Source organism: Bufo gargarizans, chromosome 10 (assembly GCF_014858855.1).
Source record: "Bufo gargarizans isolate SCDJY-AF-19 chromosome 10, ASM1485885v1, whole genome shotgun sequence".
In the NCBI taxonomy this organism is placed as follows: domain Eukaryota; kingdom Metazoa; phylum Chordata; class Amphibia; order Anura; family Bufonidae; genus Bufo; species Bufo gargarizans.
This window is the reverse complement of record NC_058089.1, coordinates 121,355,114-121,372,338: the sequence shown is the minus strand read 5'-3', so window position 1 is coordinate 121,372,338 and position 17,225 is coordinate 121,355,114. Positions and strand designations below refer to the sequence as shown.

The following is a 17,225-nucleotide window of genomic DNA, read 5'->3' as shown; positions in this document are numbered from 1 at the left end:
AAAAACATTTTTGAGCTTTTGGGTGTAACGTAAATAAATGTAGAAGCGGTATGAATTTTTTTTACGGCACTGTATATATATATATATATATATATATATATATATATATATATATATATATATATATATATATATATATGTATGTGAATAAATACGTATGTGCATATGAATGTATAAATGTATGTATAGGAATATGTTTATGTACCGGTTATATAGTGTGTGTGTATGAAAGTATGTATTTGTGAATGCATGTGTGTATGAATGTGTTTATATGGATGGATGTATATCAATGTATATATGAACATATGTATGTCTGTGTGCGTGTATATGTATGTTTATGAGTCTATGTATAAATTTGTGTATATGGTTTCACTGAGGGGTGTACTCACTTGTTGCCAGTGGTTTAGACATTAATGGCGGTGTTTATGGATAATCGAATTTCATGTGATGAAATTCCTTTGTGCTTCGCTTGGTGGTAAAAGCAGAATTGCATTATGGATTCTGTTACCGCGGACCATAACGCAATTCTATGACTGAATGCCTTTGGAGGCATTCCGGTATTCATTCCATCATAATAGAAGTCTATGACCTGCATAACGGATCCGTCACGTTTTCGTTATGCAGCCCCCCTCTACTGCATAACAGAAACAGGACGGATCCGTTATGCAGCCCATAGACTTCTATTATGATGGAATGAATAATTGAATGCCTCTAAAGGCATTCCGTCATAGAATTGCGTTATGGTCCATGGTAACTGAATCCATAACACAATTCTGCTTTTACCACCAAACGAAGCGCAAACTAATTTCAAAATATGAAATTCGCTCATCTGTAGCTGTGTTATTTTGAGGGCACACAATTTATACGGTTATACAAGCCGTACACTGACTACTGTACATTGTATCAAAGGGTCAGATCTTCAGTGTTGTCCTGTGAAAAAATAGAAGAAAATATTTAAAAAAATTTGAGGGGTGGACTGACTTTAGTGAGATACTGTATGTACAGTATATATGTATGTGTGTATCTGTCAATGTATGTGTATGTACAGTATGTATGTGTACAGTATGTATCTGTAAATGTGTGTACAGTATGTGTGTGTGTACAGTATGTATGTGTACAGTATATGTGTATCTGTAAATGTGTGTACAGTATGTGTGTGTGTACAGTATATATGTATGTGTGTGTACATACACCATATATCTTTTGAATAGCTCCCATTGAATTCAATAATGAATCCATCTTCAGTAAGCTCCCCCTAGTGGTGGCGCAGACATACTTCCCTGATGGAAAGCATACCATTTGGAGCTGTGACCCCTTATAAAGTTACAGCGTGAAATTGTTCTTCACAAACAAAACGATCTGTAGTGTAATCGCTGCACGTACCAGATTTACTCACCGGCCTGTTGTCACCTAACTCCTAGACTAAGCGTTTAGAGGAATCTTTGCTACGACTGCGCTCAGAGGAAGAGGCAGCACAGAAAACTGCCAGAGGGAGATGCCAGGAGCTGAGCGTCACCCAGGAGTGTGTACAGGAGCTGAAGAACCAAGTCACTGTGACCCAGACCAGTCTGCGAGAGGCTAGAGAACAGGTACCCCCAACGTGTGCATTTACAAGACCATCATTAAATGATCCAAACAATGTAATTACTGTATGTAACTATACTAAATCTTAACCCCTTAAGGATCTTGCCATTTTTCACCTCAAAGGGGTTATCCCATCTTAGATAATGGGGACATATTGCTAGGAGAACAGAGCTGGGGAGACTTGTGGCTGGAGGACCCAGGGTTTCCCAGGGTCCGTCCACTATCAGGCGCAGCTCCCCACCTCTCCCATTGAAGTGAATGGGAGCGCATGCGCAGCCACCGCTCCCATTCTATGGGGCCCGACGGGAATAGCCGAGCCATCACTCAGGCTATTTTTGGCGGCTCTATAGAAATGAATGGAGGGTGGGCTGCGCAGTGCGCCCTCCTCAACTTTCTCTGCTCCGTTCTCCTTGTAGGTGCGGGTCCTAGAGGTGGGACCCGCACCTATCAGACAATGGGGGCATATCCTAGCGATATGCCCCCATTGTCTAGGATGGGATAACCCATTTAAGGACCAGTCCCATTTTTTGCCAAATCTGACGTGTCACTTTATATGGTGATAACTATAAAACGCTTTTACTTATCCAAGCCATTCTGAGATTGTTTTCTCGTACTTCATGACAGTGGTAAATTTGAAATTTTTTTGAAAAATTCGCAATTTTCTAAATTTTAATTTCTCTGCTTTTAAAACAGATAGCGATACCTCCAAAAATAGTTATTACTTTACATTTCCCATATGTCTACTTCATGATAAGATCATTTTTGTAAATTATATTTTCTTTTTTTGGGATGTTAGAAGTTTAGAAGCAAATCTTGAAATTTTTCAGAATTTCCAAAACCCACTTTTTAAGGACCAGTTCATGTCTTAAGTCACTTTGTGAGGCCAACATAATAGAAACCACACCCCTCAAGGTATTCACAACTGATTTTACAAACTTTGTTAACCCTTTAGTTGTTCCACAAGAATTAAACGAAAATCTGCCAAAAAAGTGAAATTCTTAAATTTCATCTCCATTTTAATCAATTTTTCCCACTAACAAAGCAAGGGTTAACAGCCAAACAAAACTCAATAATTATGGCCCTGATTCTGTAGTTTACAACCACATATGGGGTGTTTCTGTAAACTGCTGTACACACGGCAGGGCGCAGAAGAAAAAGAACCCTATATGGTTATTGGAGGGCAGAATTCACTGGGATAATTTTAAGTTGCCATGTCACATTTAAATACCCCCTGATGCACCCCTAGAGTAGAAACTCCTAAAAATTGACCCCATTTTGAAAACTACGGGATAAGGTTTTGTTGGTACTATTTTAGGGTACATATGATTTCTGGTTGCTCTATATTACACTTTTTGTGATGCTAGGTAACAATAAATAGCTGTTTTTGCACAGTTTTTATTACAATGTTAATCTGACAGGTTAGATCGTGTGGTATTTTTATAGAGCAGGTTGTTACAGACGCAAGAATGCCAAATAGGACTAAAATCTCTTTCTCGCTCTTCATTGGGGGGACACGGGAACTGTGGTATAGCTAGGTCCTCTAGGGGGCGTTGACACTAGGCATAAGCTGTTAGCCCTTCCCATGGCAGCTATACCCCCTTCAGCCTGGAGAGAGAGCTTCAGTTTTTTCTAGTGTCTCCATATTCTGAGAGCCATAGTTTTTTTTAGTTTTTTTTGGGCGATTGTTATAGGTAGGGTCTAATTTTTTTGCCGGATGAGATGACTGTTTGATTGGTATGATTTTCTGGTGTGTATGACTTTTTGATCGCTTGCTATTACACTTTTTGTAATGTAAGGTGACAAAATGGCTTTTATTACACTGTTTTTATATATATATTTTTTTTTACAGTGTTCACCTTAGGGGTTGTTAGATCATGTGGTATTTTTGTAGAGCAGGTTGTTACGGACATGGCGATATCTGTCTACTTTTTTTTACATGGTTAACACAATAGAAGCATTTTTGAAACACAAATAAAAAATAAATAAATCATGTTTTAGTGTCTCCATAGTCTGAGAGCCATATTTTTTGGTCGATTGTCTTTAGGTAGTGGCTCGTTTTTTGCAGGGTGAGATGATTGATTGGTACTATTTTTAGGGTACATACTACTTTTTAATCACTTTTTGTGATGAAAGGTGACCAAAAAAAATCTTTTTTTCTTTTAGCACAGTTATTAATTATTATTTTTTTACGCTGTTGACCAGACAGGGTGGATCATGTGATATTTTTATAGAGCAGGTTGTTTTTATTTTTTTTTTACAATTTTATGTTTTGCTTTTATGGGAAAGTTTTTTTATTTATTTTTTTACTGAAACAAAAAAAAAAAATCTTGTTAAACACTTTTTTATTTTTATTTTTATTTTTTCACTTTTTAATAATTTATATTTTTGTCCCACTATGGGACTTCAACATTACAGGGTCTGATCCCTGTTTCAGTGCAGCACAATACATCTGTATTGTACTGCTTTGACGATCAGTGTAATACACTGATAGTTTGCCTATAAAACCCAGCCTGGGGGCTGGGCCTCATAGGCCTCCGTACATTCCAGGGCCTTGGAATGGCGTGGTGCTGCCATGGCAACCATCGGGTCCCCACCACTGCTGCACGGGGACCTGATGGCTAAGGAGAGGGAGCGCAAACCTCCCATATGCTGCGGTCAGCGCTGACCGTGGCGCATGAACGGTTAATCCACCGGCATCAGAGTTATCACCGATGCTGGTGGATACAGCAGGGATCCGGCTTTCATTAACAGCCGGATCTGTGCAGCTGGATCGCGCCACCGCACATGGGGAGGAGAAAGGACCGCAGGACGAGAATGCTCGTCCTGGGGCACAAAGTACTGGCTATTTAGGACGAGCATTCTCGTCCTGTGTCCTTAAGGTGTTATTTATTAAGCCTACAGCTGACACCAAAGTCCAGAAGTATAGAATGCAGCAATGAGTCACATCACGTAATTGTCTTGTGTCAGTAGAAATGCAATGGACTAAGGTGTTTTCAGGGACTGAATGATTGCAGTGCTCCAGTAACCAGTACAGTTTATGGAGCTGTCTTACTGGTGTCTGCACAACAACTGATGGCCTGGGGTACTGGGAATCAGACCACCACTGATCTGATATTGATGACCTATCCTATACATACCACAGTCCCAGAGAACCCCTGAACCGTACTAAATTCTTAGCACTTTAACCAAATGTAACTGTGTCTTGAGCAGCTAAGTGAGCGCAACAGAGAACTGGCCTCTTTAAAGAAGGAACTGCAGCGCACACAGCAGAGGAAGGCAGAGCTGGAGCGAGACAGTGCAGCCCATGAAGAGCGAATCTGCAGACTGAGTACAGAGATGAGCGCTCTACATGATCTGCAAAGACAGAAGGAGGAAGAGGTGCGCCCACATAAGCCAAGAGCAAGGTAGTACATTACACTACTGTGAGCTGCCCCCTAATTACTGCTGTAATCGTGTTGTAGGCAGAGGTGTGTGAAGGCCGCCTGCGAGATCTTGCTAACCAACTGCAGCACTGGCAGAGGCTCCACCAGGAACGTGCACAAGAGCTCAGGCAGAGGGAGGAGGACGTAAAGCAGCTGCAGGAACAGCTCACAGTCGTCATGGAAAAACTAAAAACTGAAGGCAGAGAGGTAGATAACTTGTCAATACGCCAGGAGTTTGGTAACTAATGTAGAACCAGAGATCTCGGCATCATAAGCCCAGCAGCTGTATTTAGAGCTTGTGTTTTTCCCACCTCCAGAGAGACAGTCTGCAGAACACACTGAACCAACTGAAACAGAAGTACAATGCGGCCACCAGCGAGGTAAGTGTGATCACATAGCCAGATTAATAAGTCCTAAATGTTACCCATTGGAAAACACCTCATTCTACAGTAGCTTGTGCCGAATCTGGGGTGAGAATTATAAATTAACTAAATAGCTACTGGATCTTTGAAAGGGGATTTATTTAGGGGTGCACCGAAATGAAAATTCTGGTCCGAAACTGCCTTTTTGCCCAAATACTTTTAAAATACTTTTTTTTAATGATATTTATAACAGTGCCATCCACAGACCCCCACCCACCCCATAACAGTGCCATCCACAGACCCCCCCCACCTCATAACAGTGCCATCCACAGACCCCCCCCCACCTCATAACAGTGCCATCCACAGACCCCCCCACCTCATAACAGTGCCATCCACAGACCCCCCCCCACCTCATAACAGTGCCATCCACAGACCCCCCCCACCTCATAACAGTGCCATCCACAGACCCCCCCCACCTCATAACAGTGCCATCCACAGACCCCCCCCCACCTCATAACAGTGCCATCCACAGACCCCCCCCCACCTCATAACAGTGCCATCCACAGACCCCCCCCCCCACCTCATAACAGTGCCATCCACAGACCCCCCCCCCCACCTCATAACAGTGCCATCCACAGACCCCCCCACCTCATAACAGTGCCATCCACAGACCCCCACCCACCCCATAACAGTGCCATCCACAGACCCCCACCCCATAACAGTGCCATCCACAGACCCCCACCCCATAACAGTGCCATCCACAGACCCCCCCCACCCCATAACAGTGCCATCCACAGACCCCCCCCACCTCATAACAGTGCCATCCACAGACCCCCCCACCTCATAACAGTGCCATCCACAGACCCCCCCCCACCTCATAACAGTGCCATCCACAGACCCCCCCACCTCATAACAGTGCCATCCACAGACCCCCCCACCTCATAAGTGCCATCCACAGACCCCCCCACCTCATAACAGTGCCATCCACAGACCCCCCCCCACCTCATAACAGTGCCATCCACAGACCCCCCCCCCACCTCATAACAGTGCCATCCACAGACCCCCCCACCACCTCATAACAGTGCCATCCACAGACCCCCCCCACCTCATAACAGTGCCATCCACAGACCCCCCCCACCTCATAACAGTGCCATCCACAGACCCCCACCCTCCCCATAACAGTGCCATCCACAGACCCCCACCCACCCCATAACAGTGCCATCCACAGACCCCCACCCCATAACAGTGCCATCCACAGACCCCCACCCCATAACAGTGCCATCCACAGACCCCCCCACCCCATAACAGTGCCATCCACAGACCCCCCCCACCTCATAACAGTGCCATCCACAGACCCCCCCACCTCATAACAGTGCCATCCACAGACCCCCCCCACCTCATAACAGTGCCATCCACAGACCCCCCCACCTCATAACAGTGCCATCCACAGACCCCCCCACCTCATAAGTGCCATCCACAGACCCCCCCCACCTCATAACAGTGCCATCCACAGACCCCCCCCCACCTCATAACAGTGCCATCCACAGACCCCCCCCCCCCACCTCATAACAGTGCCATCCACAGACCCCCCCACCACCTCATAACAGTGCCATCCACAGACCCCCCCACCTCATAACAGTGCCATCCACAGACCCCCCCCACCTCATAACAGTGCCATCCACAGACCCCCACCCTCCCATAACAGTGCCATCCACAGACCCCCACCCACCCCATAACAGTGCCATCCACAGACCCCCACCCACCCATAACAGTGCCATCCACAGACCCCCCCCACCCCATAACAGTTCCATCCACAGACCCCCCCCCCACCTCATAACAGTGCCATCCACAGACCCCCCCCCCCACCTCATAACAGTGCCATCCACAGACCCCGACCCCCCCCCCACCTCATAACAGTGCCATCCACAGACCCCCCCCACCTCATAACAGTGCCATCCACAGACCCCCCCACCCCCCCACCTCATAACAGTGCCATCCACAGACCCCCCCACCCACCTCATAACAGTGCCATCCACAGACCCCCCCCCCACCTCATAACGTGCCATCACAACCCCCCAGACCCCCCCCCACCTCATAAAAGTGCCATCCACAGACCCCCCCACCTCATAACAGTGCCATCCACAGACCCCCACCCACCCATAACAGTGCCATCCACAGACCCCCACCCCATAAGTGCCATCCACAGACCCCCCCCACCCCATAACAGTGCCATCCACAGACCCCCCCCACCTCATAACAGTGCCATCCACAGACCCCCCCACCTCATAACAGTGCCATCCACAGACCCCCCCACCTCATAACAGTGCCATCCACAGACCCCCCCCCACCTCATAACAGTGCCATCCACAGACCCCCCCCCACCTCATAACAGTGCCATCCACAGACCCCCCCACCTCATAACAGTGCCATCCACAGACCCCCCCCCCCACCTCATAACAGTGCCATCCACAGACCCCCCCCACCTCATAACAGTGCCATCCACAGACCCCCACCCTCCCCATAACAGTGCCATCCACAGACCCCCACCCTCCCCATAACAGTGCCATCCACAGACCCCCCCCCACCCCATAACAGTGCCATCCACAGACCCCCCCCCCACCCCATAACAGTGCCATCCACAGACCCCCCCCCCCCACCCCATAACAGTGCCATCCACAGACCCCCCCCCCCCCACCCATAAACAGTGCCATCCACAGACCCCCCCCCACCTCATAACAGTGCCATCCACAGACCCCCCCCCACCTCATAACAGTGCCATCCACAGACCCCCCCCACCTCATAACAGTGCCCATCCACAGACCCCCCCCCACCTCATAACAGTGCCATCCACAGACCCCCCCCCACCTCATAACAGTGCCATCCACAGACCCCCCCCCACCTCATAACAGTGCCATCCACAGACCCCCCCCCCCCACCTCATAACAGTGCCATCACAGACCCCCCCCCCCCACCTCATAACAGTGCCATCCACAGACCCCCCCCCACCTCATAACAGTGCCATCCACAGACCCCCCCCACCTCATAACAGTGCCATCCACAGACCCCCCCCCACCTCATAACAGTGCCATCCACAGACCCCCCCCCCACCTCATAACAGTGCCATCCACAGACCCCCCCCACCTCATAACAGTGCCATCCACAGACCCCCCCCCCACCTCACCTCATAACAGTGCCATCCACAGACCCCCCCCCACCTCATAACAGTGCCATCCACAGACCCCCCACCCTCCCATAAAGTGCCATCCACAGACCCCCACCCTCCCCATAACAGTGCCATCCACAGACCCCCACCCACCCCATAACAGTGCCATCCACAGACCCCCACCCACCCCATAACAGTGCCATCCACAGACCCCCACCCACCCCATAACAGTGCCATCCACAGACCCCCCCCCCCACCCCATAACAGTGCCATCCACAGACCCCCCCCCCACCCCATAACAGTGCCATCCACAGACCCCCCCCACCTCAGAACAGTGCCATCCACAGACCCCCCCCCACCTCATAACAGTGCCATCCACAGACCCCCCCCACCTCATAACAGTGCCATCCACAGGACCCCCCCCCCCACCTCATAAACAGTGCCATCCACAGACCCCCCCCCACCTCATAACAGTGCCATCCACAGACCCCCCCCCACCTCATAACAGTGCCATCCACAGACCCCCCCCCACCTCATAACAGTGCCATCCACAGACCCCCCCCACCTCATAACAGTGCCATCCACAGACCCCCCCCCCCCCACCTCATAACAGTGCCATCCACAGACCCCCCCACCTCATAACAGTGCCATCCACAGACCCCCACCCTCCCCATAACAGTGCCATCCACAGACCCCCACCCTCCCCATAACAGTGCCATCCACAGACCCCCACCCTCCCCATAACAGTGCCATCCACAGACCCCCACCCACCCCATAACAGTGCCATCCACAGACCCCCACCCACCCCATAACAGTGCCATCCACAGACCCCCACCCACCCCATTGCCGCTCCAGTACAGACTAGTTATAAAATGTGTACAATTAATAAGGATTCTATTCATGAGGCCCCCTCTGCAGTAGAACATTCAATACAGCCACATCCTACTCACAGGGCTGTTATCTTAATGCTGGCCGGCCGGGCAGACGAGCGGCAGCGTCACGACTGACGTCACATGCCTGCGCCGCCTCCTTCATTCAGAAAGTAGGCCGGGCACATGACGTCAGTCGTGACGCTGCCGCTCGTCTGCCCGGCCGGCCAGCATTAGGATAACAGCCCTGTGAGTAGGATGTGGCTATATTGAATGTTCTACTGCAGAGGGGGCCTCATGAATAGAATCCTTATTAATTGTACACATTTTATAACTACTGGAGCTGGGGGCCGGAGCACAGTGAACGCACCGGCCCCCAGCTCCTCCTCCCAGTCCCTCCCCGCTATTTTCTGCCGATATGTACCAATATCGGCCGAAATAGATTAGGCCCATTTTCGGCCGCCGGAATTTCGGTGCACCCCTAGATTTATTAATGGTACAGGGAATTATATATAAAATGTTAACTAACTACTATTGTACCTGCACAGTCTGAATATGGCAGCACTGACTGGATAGAATGAGACTGCGCAGGGACACCCCCCCCCCCCCCCCCCCCCCCCCCCAAACTGGTTACCACCCCTCTGAATTGCTAGCAGTCTGCAGTGGGTACATTCATAGCTTCTAGTAGAAATAATTAGGGTTGCATCGGGTATCAAATAGTAAGACCCGGTATCCTATAGATCCGGTCTGAAAGTAACAATACTAGGCAGTGCCACCAATGGGGAGATAGCAGGGAGGAGATGGTGACGCCTGTATTGTCTCCCAGGCATTGTTTCCAGATTTCCCAGATAAAACAGTACTGCCTGTTGGGCAGATAGGACGCGTCCACCGCGATTGCTCTGTGGGAGGTATTTACGGCCCAATTCCACTCTGCTGTAAAGGCCTCAAGTCAGGAGTAGATAAAATGCTGGGCTTCCAACAGCTTGTTTAGTCAGTGGTTGCATTTTCTTTTTGCCTAGGTCAGTGGTGGGCAAACTTCTTTGTCAACTGAGCCAATATCGCCAAAACCCCGATTGAATTTTTTTTTTTGAGAGCCACATTTTTTAAAACCTAAAATATATAGGAAGGAAGCGCATGCTGAAGTGAATGGGTCCATGATGCGGGCTGCACACGGCCATGTGCAGCCTGCATCATGGACCCATTCACTTCAATGGGTCCAGGATCCGGGATATGAGTGCTACAGAGTGCTTCCGTAGTGCTTCTGGCTGTGCCTCCGCACCGCAAAAAAGTAGTGCATGCGCTGCAATTGTAATAGACATGTCTGATTTACCTCTACATATCCACAAGTATTTTAGCCTCTGCGTCCATGTATGTGGAGAATGCGTGTATGACTGTACCTTTCATACTGCAGCCATGGACGCAGTCATACACGCACTCTCCACATACATGGACGCACTCTCCACATACATGGACGCACTCTCCACATACATGGACGCACTCTCCACATACATGGACGCACTCTCCACATACATGGACGCACTCTCCACATACATGGACGCACTCTCCACATACATGGACGCACTCTCCACATACATGGACGCACTCTCCACATACATGGACGCACTCTCCACATACATGGACGCACTCTCCACATACATGGACGCACTCTCCACATACATGGACGCACTCTCCACATACATGGACGCACTCTCCACATACATGGACGCACTCTCCACATACATGGACGCACTCTCCACATACATGGACGCACTCTCCACATACATGGACGCACTCTCCACATACATGGACGCACTCTCCACATGGACGCACTCTCCACATACATGGACGCACTCTCCACATACATGGACGCACTCTCCACATAGTCACCACATATATGGACGCACACATATACAATACACATATATAGACACCCAGCTTTCCTGCTGTGCCTCTCCCCCATACTCTAATGCCTCTTCACTTGTGCCATGCAGGATAGCAGGGAAGCTGGATGACATTTCATGATATAATTCACCCAGCTTTCCTACAGTACTGCAGGTCACATGTGCAGTCTGGGAAAGCTGAATATAACCGCAGTAATTCCCCTGCTACTCACATCAATGGTGCAGTTGTATCAATCCAACTGATGTTCAGCTTGCTGGGCATGGAAGATTGGAAGATTCAGGCTGTAGGAATCGCGGGTAGAAAAGGGGGTGGGGCTATTATAGCTCCACCCACATCAGGCCGTCCGGTTGCTGGTCACTGTCCAACTGGGGAGAGGCGGAGCAATGTCACCGATGTCAGGTCAGTGACAGAGGTGCAAGGGCAGGACTCTGGACCCGATGCAGGAGTAACACGCCCTCTCTTGCTTTGTGGAACGCAAATGCGTCCCACAGGCAAGATTCCTCTGTAGTGCAGGATGGGTTGGTTTCGCCGTGGGAGCCCGCACCAAAGAGCCGCACTTTGCCGACCACTTTGTAAGGCTGCACAAATAACTGGCTTCCCTTTATCTCTGCCCAGTGGAGCTTAGTCTAATTTCATTCTTGCATGTAGAAAACACTAAGGGGTCCTTTACATCACGTTTGAGCTCTCCACTGAGCTATGCCCAATTTATTTCTTATATCATCATTCTATACCATAGTGTTCTACAGAGGTTATGGTCACTCAACAGTCCCCACTGGGACTCTCAGAAAACCCCTTTATTAGGAGCTTAGACTGTGATTTTGATACTCAAAACCTCAGAATACCTACAGGTAACAGTGTGTGAGGAGAACATACAGTCCCCATCCAGATGGAAAGTAGATCAAGGACTTCCAAAGTTCAGTCCTTTGGACTCTGCTTCATTAATGTAAATTGATTCCCTATTATCAGCTAAACAGTAAGCCACCATGCTGCCTATCTTGCAGCGCTAGGGTTCTGGGTTCAAATCAGACCGGGCACAACCTCTGCATGGAGTTTGTATGTTCTCCCTGTCTTTGGGTGTCTGTAAAGCTCTGTGGAATATGTCAGCGCTATAGAAGTGCATAAACAAAATATTACAAACCTTTTGAATACAGTTTTTGGGTATTCAAACTTTCTTCCAGTGGAGAGCTAGAACATGTCTGCCATCCTTCACTATTGACCATAATCTAATGCCATTGATACGGGTGCCCGTGGCAGGAACTCGGCGTACCAACTACATGCATTCATATGTTCAGTCATTTCTGAATTACTACTTTAGAACATGATCCAAACAAGTGCATCTTATAACTGTGTCAGTTTCTGCTTTGATTTTCTAAAGAAACTCGGACTTTAAACATGCATACAGCCATCTAATTGGCCACTATAGACCGCCTTTACTTTGCACTAGGTTTGATCAAATCCCCTCTAATGTCAGGTGTCATTTCCATCATCTGTGGCGAACTGTCTGTACAGCACTACCACTGTAGCGTCTGCCACTAATAGTCCACAAGTTATTCTATAATATGGTTTATCTTATTACTCCTCTGCTGCAGCTCGACACCCTGCGGAGCTCTCTAGAAGCAGCAAGGTCTGACTGCCGGCGGCTGCACCATGAAAGCGAGCTGGTTGTGTGCAATGTGAACGAATGGGTCAGTGAACAGAAGTGAGTTACATAGCCACCAGTTATCTACACCTGCTTCACCCCCATGTATTATCTTTTTCCTGTAAGACATGTTATATCTTCCACAGAGAATCCAATAAGACATTGGGGGAGAAGATACGGGAACAGAATAAGCAAATCCAGCAGCTGACCACCAAAAAAGAGTGAGTACTTACTGTATGGTGATCTGTACCCCAAGCCTCTCTAGAAGTCACATACTTCTGCCAGAAGTGAGAGGACCTGGTGGTCAACCTTTAACACGTCATAGTGATTTCTGGAATTTCATTTTATTGGTGGTTTAAGCACTTGAAGTCATAAGCACTCAGCACTTTTCCTACTGGTTTTTTCCTACAGCTCTCTCAAGACCCCCACCAGTTGAATCTTCTGCAATGTCAAAAGTTTGATACAATAGGTTACCTTTAAAGGGTGTTGTGTTAGCCGAGCACACTGAAGCGTAGGTCAATTTTTGCAAGGCCTATAGAAATTAATGGAGAGCACACAGCACAAGCCTGGCCACCGCTCCATTAACTTCTATTGGACTGCAAGAGATAGCCGAGCCAGTGCTATTTTCAGTGCACTCATAGAAATGGAGGACGGGACCAGCACCGATATGCCACTAATAAAACAGGGACAGTATTGAAGGAAATGTCATTAAAGGGGTTCTCATATTAGAACAGATGATGTTACGAATGTGAGAGTTGTTCACCGCTCTGGGTCAGAGGAACTTACTGACACATGCAGACCCTGGGCCTTCAGCTGGTTATGCAGATCTTTGAAGGCAAACTGTTTTTTATTAGTGCATTGTACTCATGACCTAAAAAAAAAATCATTTTTTCAATTGGGCTTTATTAAAAATATGGAGCCTTTTCTCTGTAGCTGAGATGCTCTACTATTAGAATCTCTGCTCCAACAAACAGGGCGGTGATGGGCTCCTTATCTGATTAAAACCTTATAAACACTCTTCAAAATGCAATAGTTATTTAAGCCACATTCTTATCAGTAAGATAAGGGTTATTAGATGGGGCACAACATGAAGGTAGGATGCACACAGCTAGGCTAACAGAGTTAACCCTTGGTGACAGAACAGCTCAATAGTTAAAAAAAAAAAAAACTATTGAAAAAATAAATTTTTGCCCCAAATGAGTAGGTGTACATAGCCTTTAATGTAGGGCTCCAGATGGCGACCAAAATGGTCGCAAATGCGGCCCAGAATTGCTAAATGGCGACAAGACTTTGAAAGCAGTGGGTTTAGGCGCAAATGGCGACAAGACTACAAACTGACATGGCACGCGCTGCTCTCAGCGCGTGCCATGTTCTTAACAACACGGGAGAAGGATACAGTCCCTCCCCCCCCTGCACCACCAATGAATATTGTTTATGCTTAATACAAACGCGGGGTGGCAGACATATCCCATACCCGGCACCGCACCTGAGGGGTTAATAGCAGCAGCACACAGTCATAGAGGCTGGGTGCCTGGTATGGGATATGTCTGGCACCGGCAGCCTGCGTTTGTATTAAGCATAAATGATATTCATTGGTGGCGCAGTGCATCGCACCCCCCAACCCCAGTATTATAAATTAGAATCATTGGTGGTGCAGTGTCCAAGTATTATCATTGGTGGCAGTTTAGATCGGAGCCCCAGCAGTGTAATCCTGGGGCTCCGATCGGTTACCATGGCAGCCAGGACACTATTAAAGACCTGGCTGCTATAGTCAGCTCCTTGCTGCTGTGTGCACAGAGCAGCAGGGACAGTGTGAGGTCCTATTCACCCTGATAGAGCTCTATTAGGGTGAATAGGACAAGGGATGAAAGATCCCAGGTCCTAGCCCCTAAGGGTGTAAATAGGTATTAGTTAAATTAAAAAAAATTAAAACTTTTTTTCTCGCCCAGTTTCCTTGGACACAGAAGACCTTGGGTATAGCTCATCTCCCTAGGAGGCGTGACACTAAGTAAGAACTGTTAGCCCCTCCTCCACAGCTATACCCTCAGCCTGGAGAGAGAGACTGTCAGTTTTTAGCTTAGTGTCCAAGGAGGCAAGACACTCCCTGCTACTGCAGGGCTGTTTTCTCCTTGTTTTAATTTTAGCCTGTCTTGTCCTGGCATCTGGCGGTTGCTGGACGGACCCTTCGGTTCCTGTCCGTTTGTCCTTCTGCTCCCCCACTCAGGGTGGATCCGGGACAACTTGCTCGGGGGCCGGCGGGACCAGTTCTACCGACCGTTCTACCCGTGTTACTGGTCTGCGCCTGATCATTGGGTTTTCACCCTCTTGCCCAGGCGACTCTAGTGGGCTCGCTAGTGTTCGCTCCTGGCCGTGTTTCGTCCAGGATCTGTTGGAGGACTTAGGTTTTTACCTGGGGTTCTGTGGGAAGCTGGGCGTTCCCCCGCTCTTCCTTTCTCTCTCCATGGTTCTGTTTTTCTCCAGTCCGGCCTGGAACTGGGACTGGGACTCTGTCGCTTGAAGTATCAGGTGTCAGCGCTGCCCTTCTTCTTTCAGCGTTCCCCGGCCCTCTGGGCCTGTCTGGACCTTCTTCCGTGGAGCGGCTCTTGGGTTCCTTTGTGCTGCCCTCCGGTACCGCCCTGGGACCTACATACTGGCCTCTTGGCGCTCCAATCTTTCGCTTGGAGCCGTTACAGTGGTTCTCTCTACTCCTTCTGTCCTGTACGGTTGTGTTTCTGTAGCCATCGTGTCTCTGGCGGGTGCCTGAGTGGTGGCCCTTCTTGTTCCGAGCCTTTTGTCTTTCCCCAGGACAGGGCTGTTCTCCATTCCGTCTCTTCCTTCCTTCTGAAGGTGGTGTTTGTCTTTCATTTCGTCGAGGCAGTCGTCCTCCCCTTCCCACCCCCGGGAACGGACACTTCACCGGTTTGGACCTTGCAGTTTTTTACTTGGAGATCTCCGACTCTTGTCTACGTTCGGCCTCTTGGGTTCCAGGAGGTCCGCGCGAAAGGTTGACGGCATCCAGGGTGGCTTTCCTCCTCTTTCTCAGAGTGGCTATTGCTGTGGTTGCCGCACCAAGGGCAGGGTTCTGCTTTTGGTGTCACCGTTCATTTCACCAGAGCTGTCGGTTCCTCCTGGGTCAGAGGCATTAGGCTTCGGCCATGCATTTGTGCAAGGCGGTCACTTCTTCCTTGCACACCTTACCAGGTTCTACAGGGTGCGTACTCGGGCTTCAGCGTCTGCTGCCTTGGGCCGCCTGGTCTGCAGGCGGCGGTTTCTTGATGCCTTCGGGTGCTTCGCCTTGGTGCTGTGGTCCCTCCCCTCTTGGACTGCTATTGAACGTCCCAAGGTCTTCTGTGTCCCCCAAGGAAACTGGGCGAGAAAACAAGATTTTTGTATAACTTACCAGTAAAATCTCTTTCTCGCTCTTTCCTTGGGGGACACAGCACCCACCCATTCTTTGTTCTTCTCTGCACGGTTTCCGGGTTTGTTTTACCCGTTGGGTAGTTGGCTTGTTGGTTCCACTTTTGGACTTTGCCTTGTTTTCACTACTTGGACACGCAACTGACAGTCTCTCTCTCCAGGCTGAGGGTATAGCTGTGGAGGAGGGGCTAACAGTTCTTACTTAGTGTCACGCCTCCTAGGGAGATGAGCTATACCCAAGGTCTTCTGTGTCCCCCAAGGAAAGAGCGAGAAAGAGATTTTACTGGTAAGTTATACAAAAATCTTGTTTTTTAACACCAAAATATTAAGTTTAAATCACTCCCTTGCCCAATTTTACATATGTAATTTTTTGTTATTGTTTATATATTTTATATTGCCACGCCTGAAAAAGTGCGAACTATCAAAATATTAAAAAATATCTCCTATGCAGTGAAGTGCAATTTGCCTTTTTTTGTCACCTTGTCCTGACAAAAATTAGGATCGGACTGTTCTATTATGGTCCAAACATTCCATAAAATTTGGAATGCACGTGACTTTGTTGGTGGTTTATTTTTTTTCAAGTGGTATCGAGTATTGCAATACTTTTTTATGGTATCGTGACAACCCTAGGTGTGTTTTTTTTTGTACCTATGACACTGGCTGACCAGTTATGTGTGCCCTTAGCAGCTGAAGGAATCGGCAATGCAGGCACATGGGGCCCAACACAAAAATGATGCAATATATATGCAAATGAGCCTATGAGCAACTGGGGTGTATCTGTTACTCTTAAAGCCTCTTCTCTCTCTTCAACCGCCGCACCCTCTGCACTTTAGGAGAAGTCAGGCCCAGGAGTGATGACATTTACAC

The 17,225-nt window shown here is 48.5% G+C and overlaps 1 protein-coding gene across 3 annotated transcripts in view; it reads left to right on the top strand.

Moving 5' to 3' along the window:
- The window catches only part of PMFBP1 (polyamine modulated factor 1 binding protein 1), a 148,007-nt gene that overhangs the window by 128,596 nt on the left and 2,186 nt on the right, over positions 1-17,225 (top strand). For all 3 annotated transcript variants that reach the window (XM_044270986.1, XM_044270983.1, XM_044270985.1), the window contains exons 33-38: positions 1,422-1,589; positions 4,795-4,962; positions 5,046-5,213; positions 5,324-5,386; positions 12,892-13,001; positions 13,088-13,162. In XM_044270986.1, coding sequence (XP_044126921.1) covers positions 1,422-1,589; positions 4,795-4,962; positions 5,046-5,213; positions 5,324-5,386; positions 12,892-13,001; positions 13,088-13,162 — 752 coding nt within the window. The remainder of the gene's footprint in view (positions 1-1,421; positions 1,590-4,794; positions 4,963-5,045; positions 5,214-5,323; positions 5,387-12,891; positions 13,002-13,087; positions 13,163-17,225) is intronic.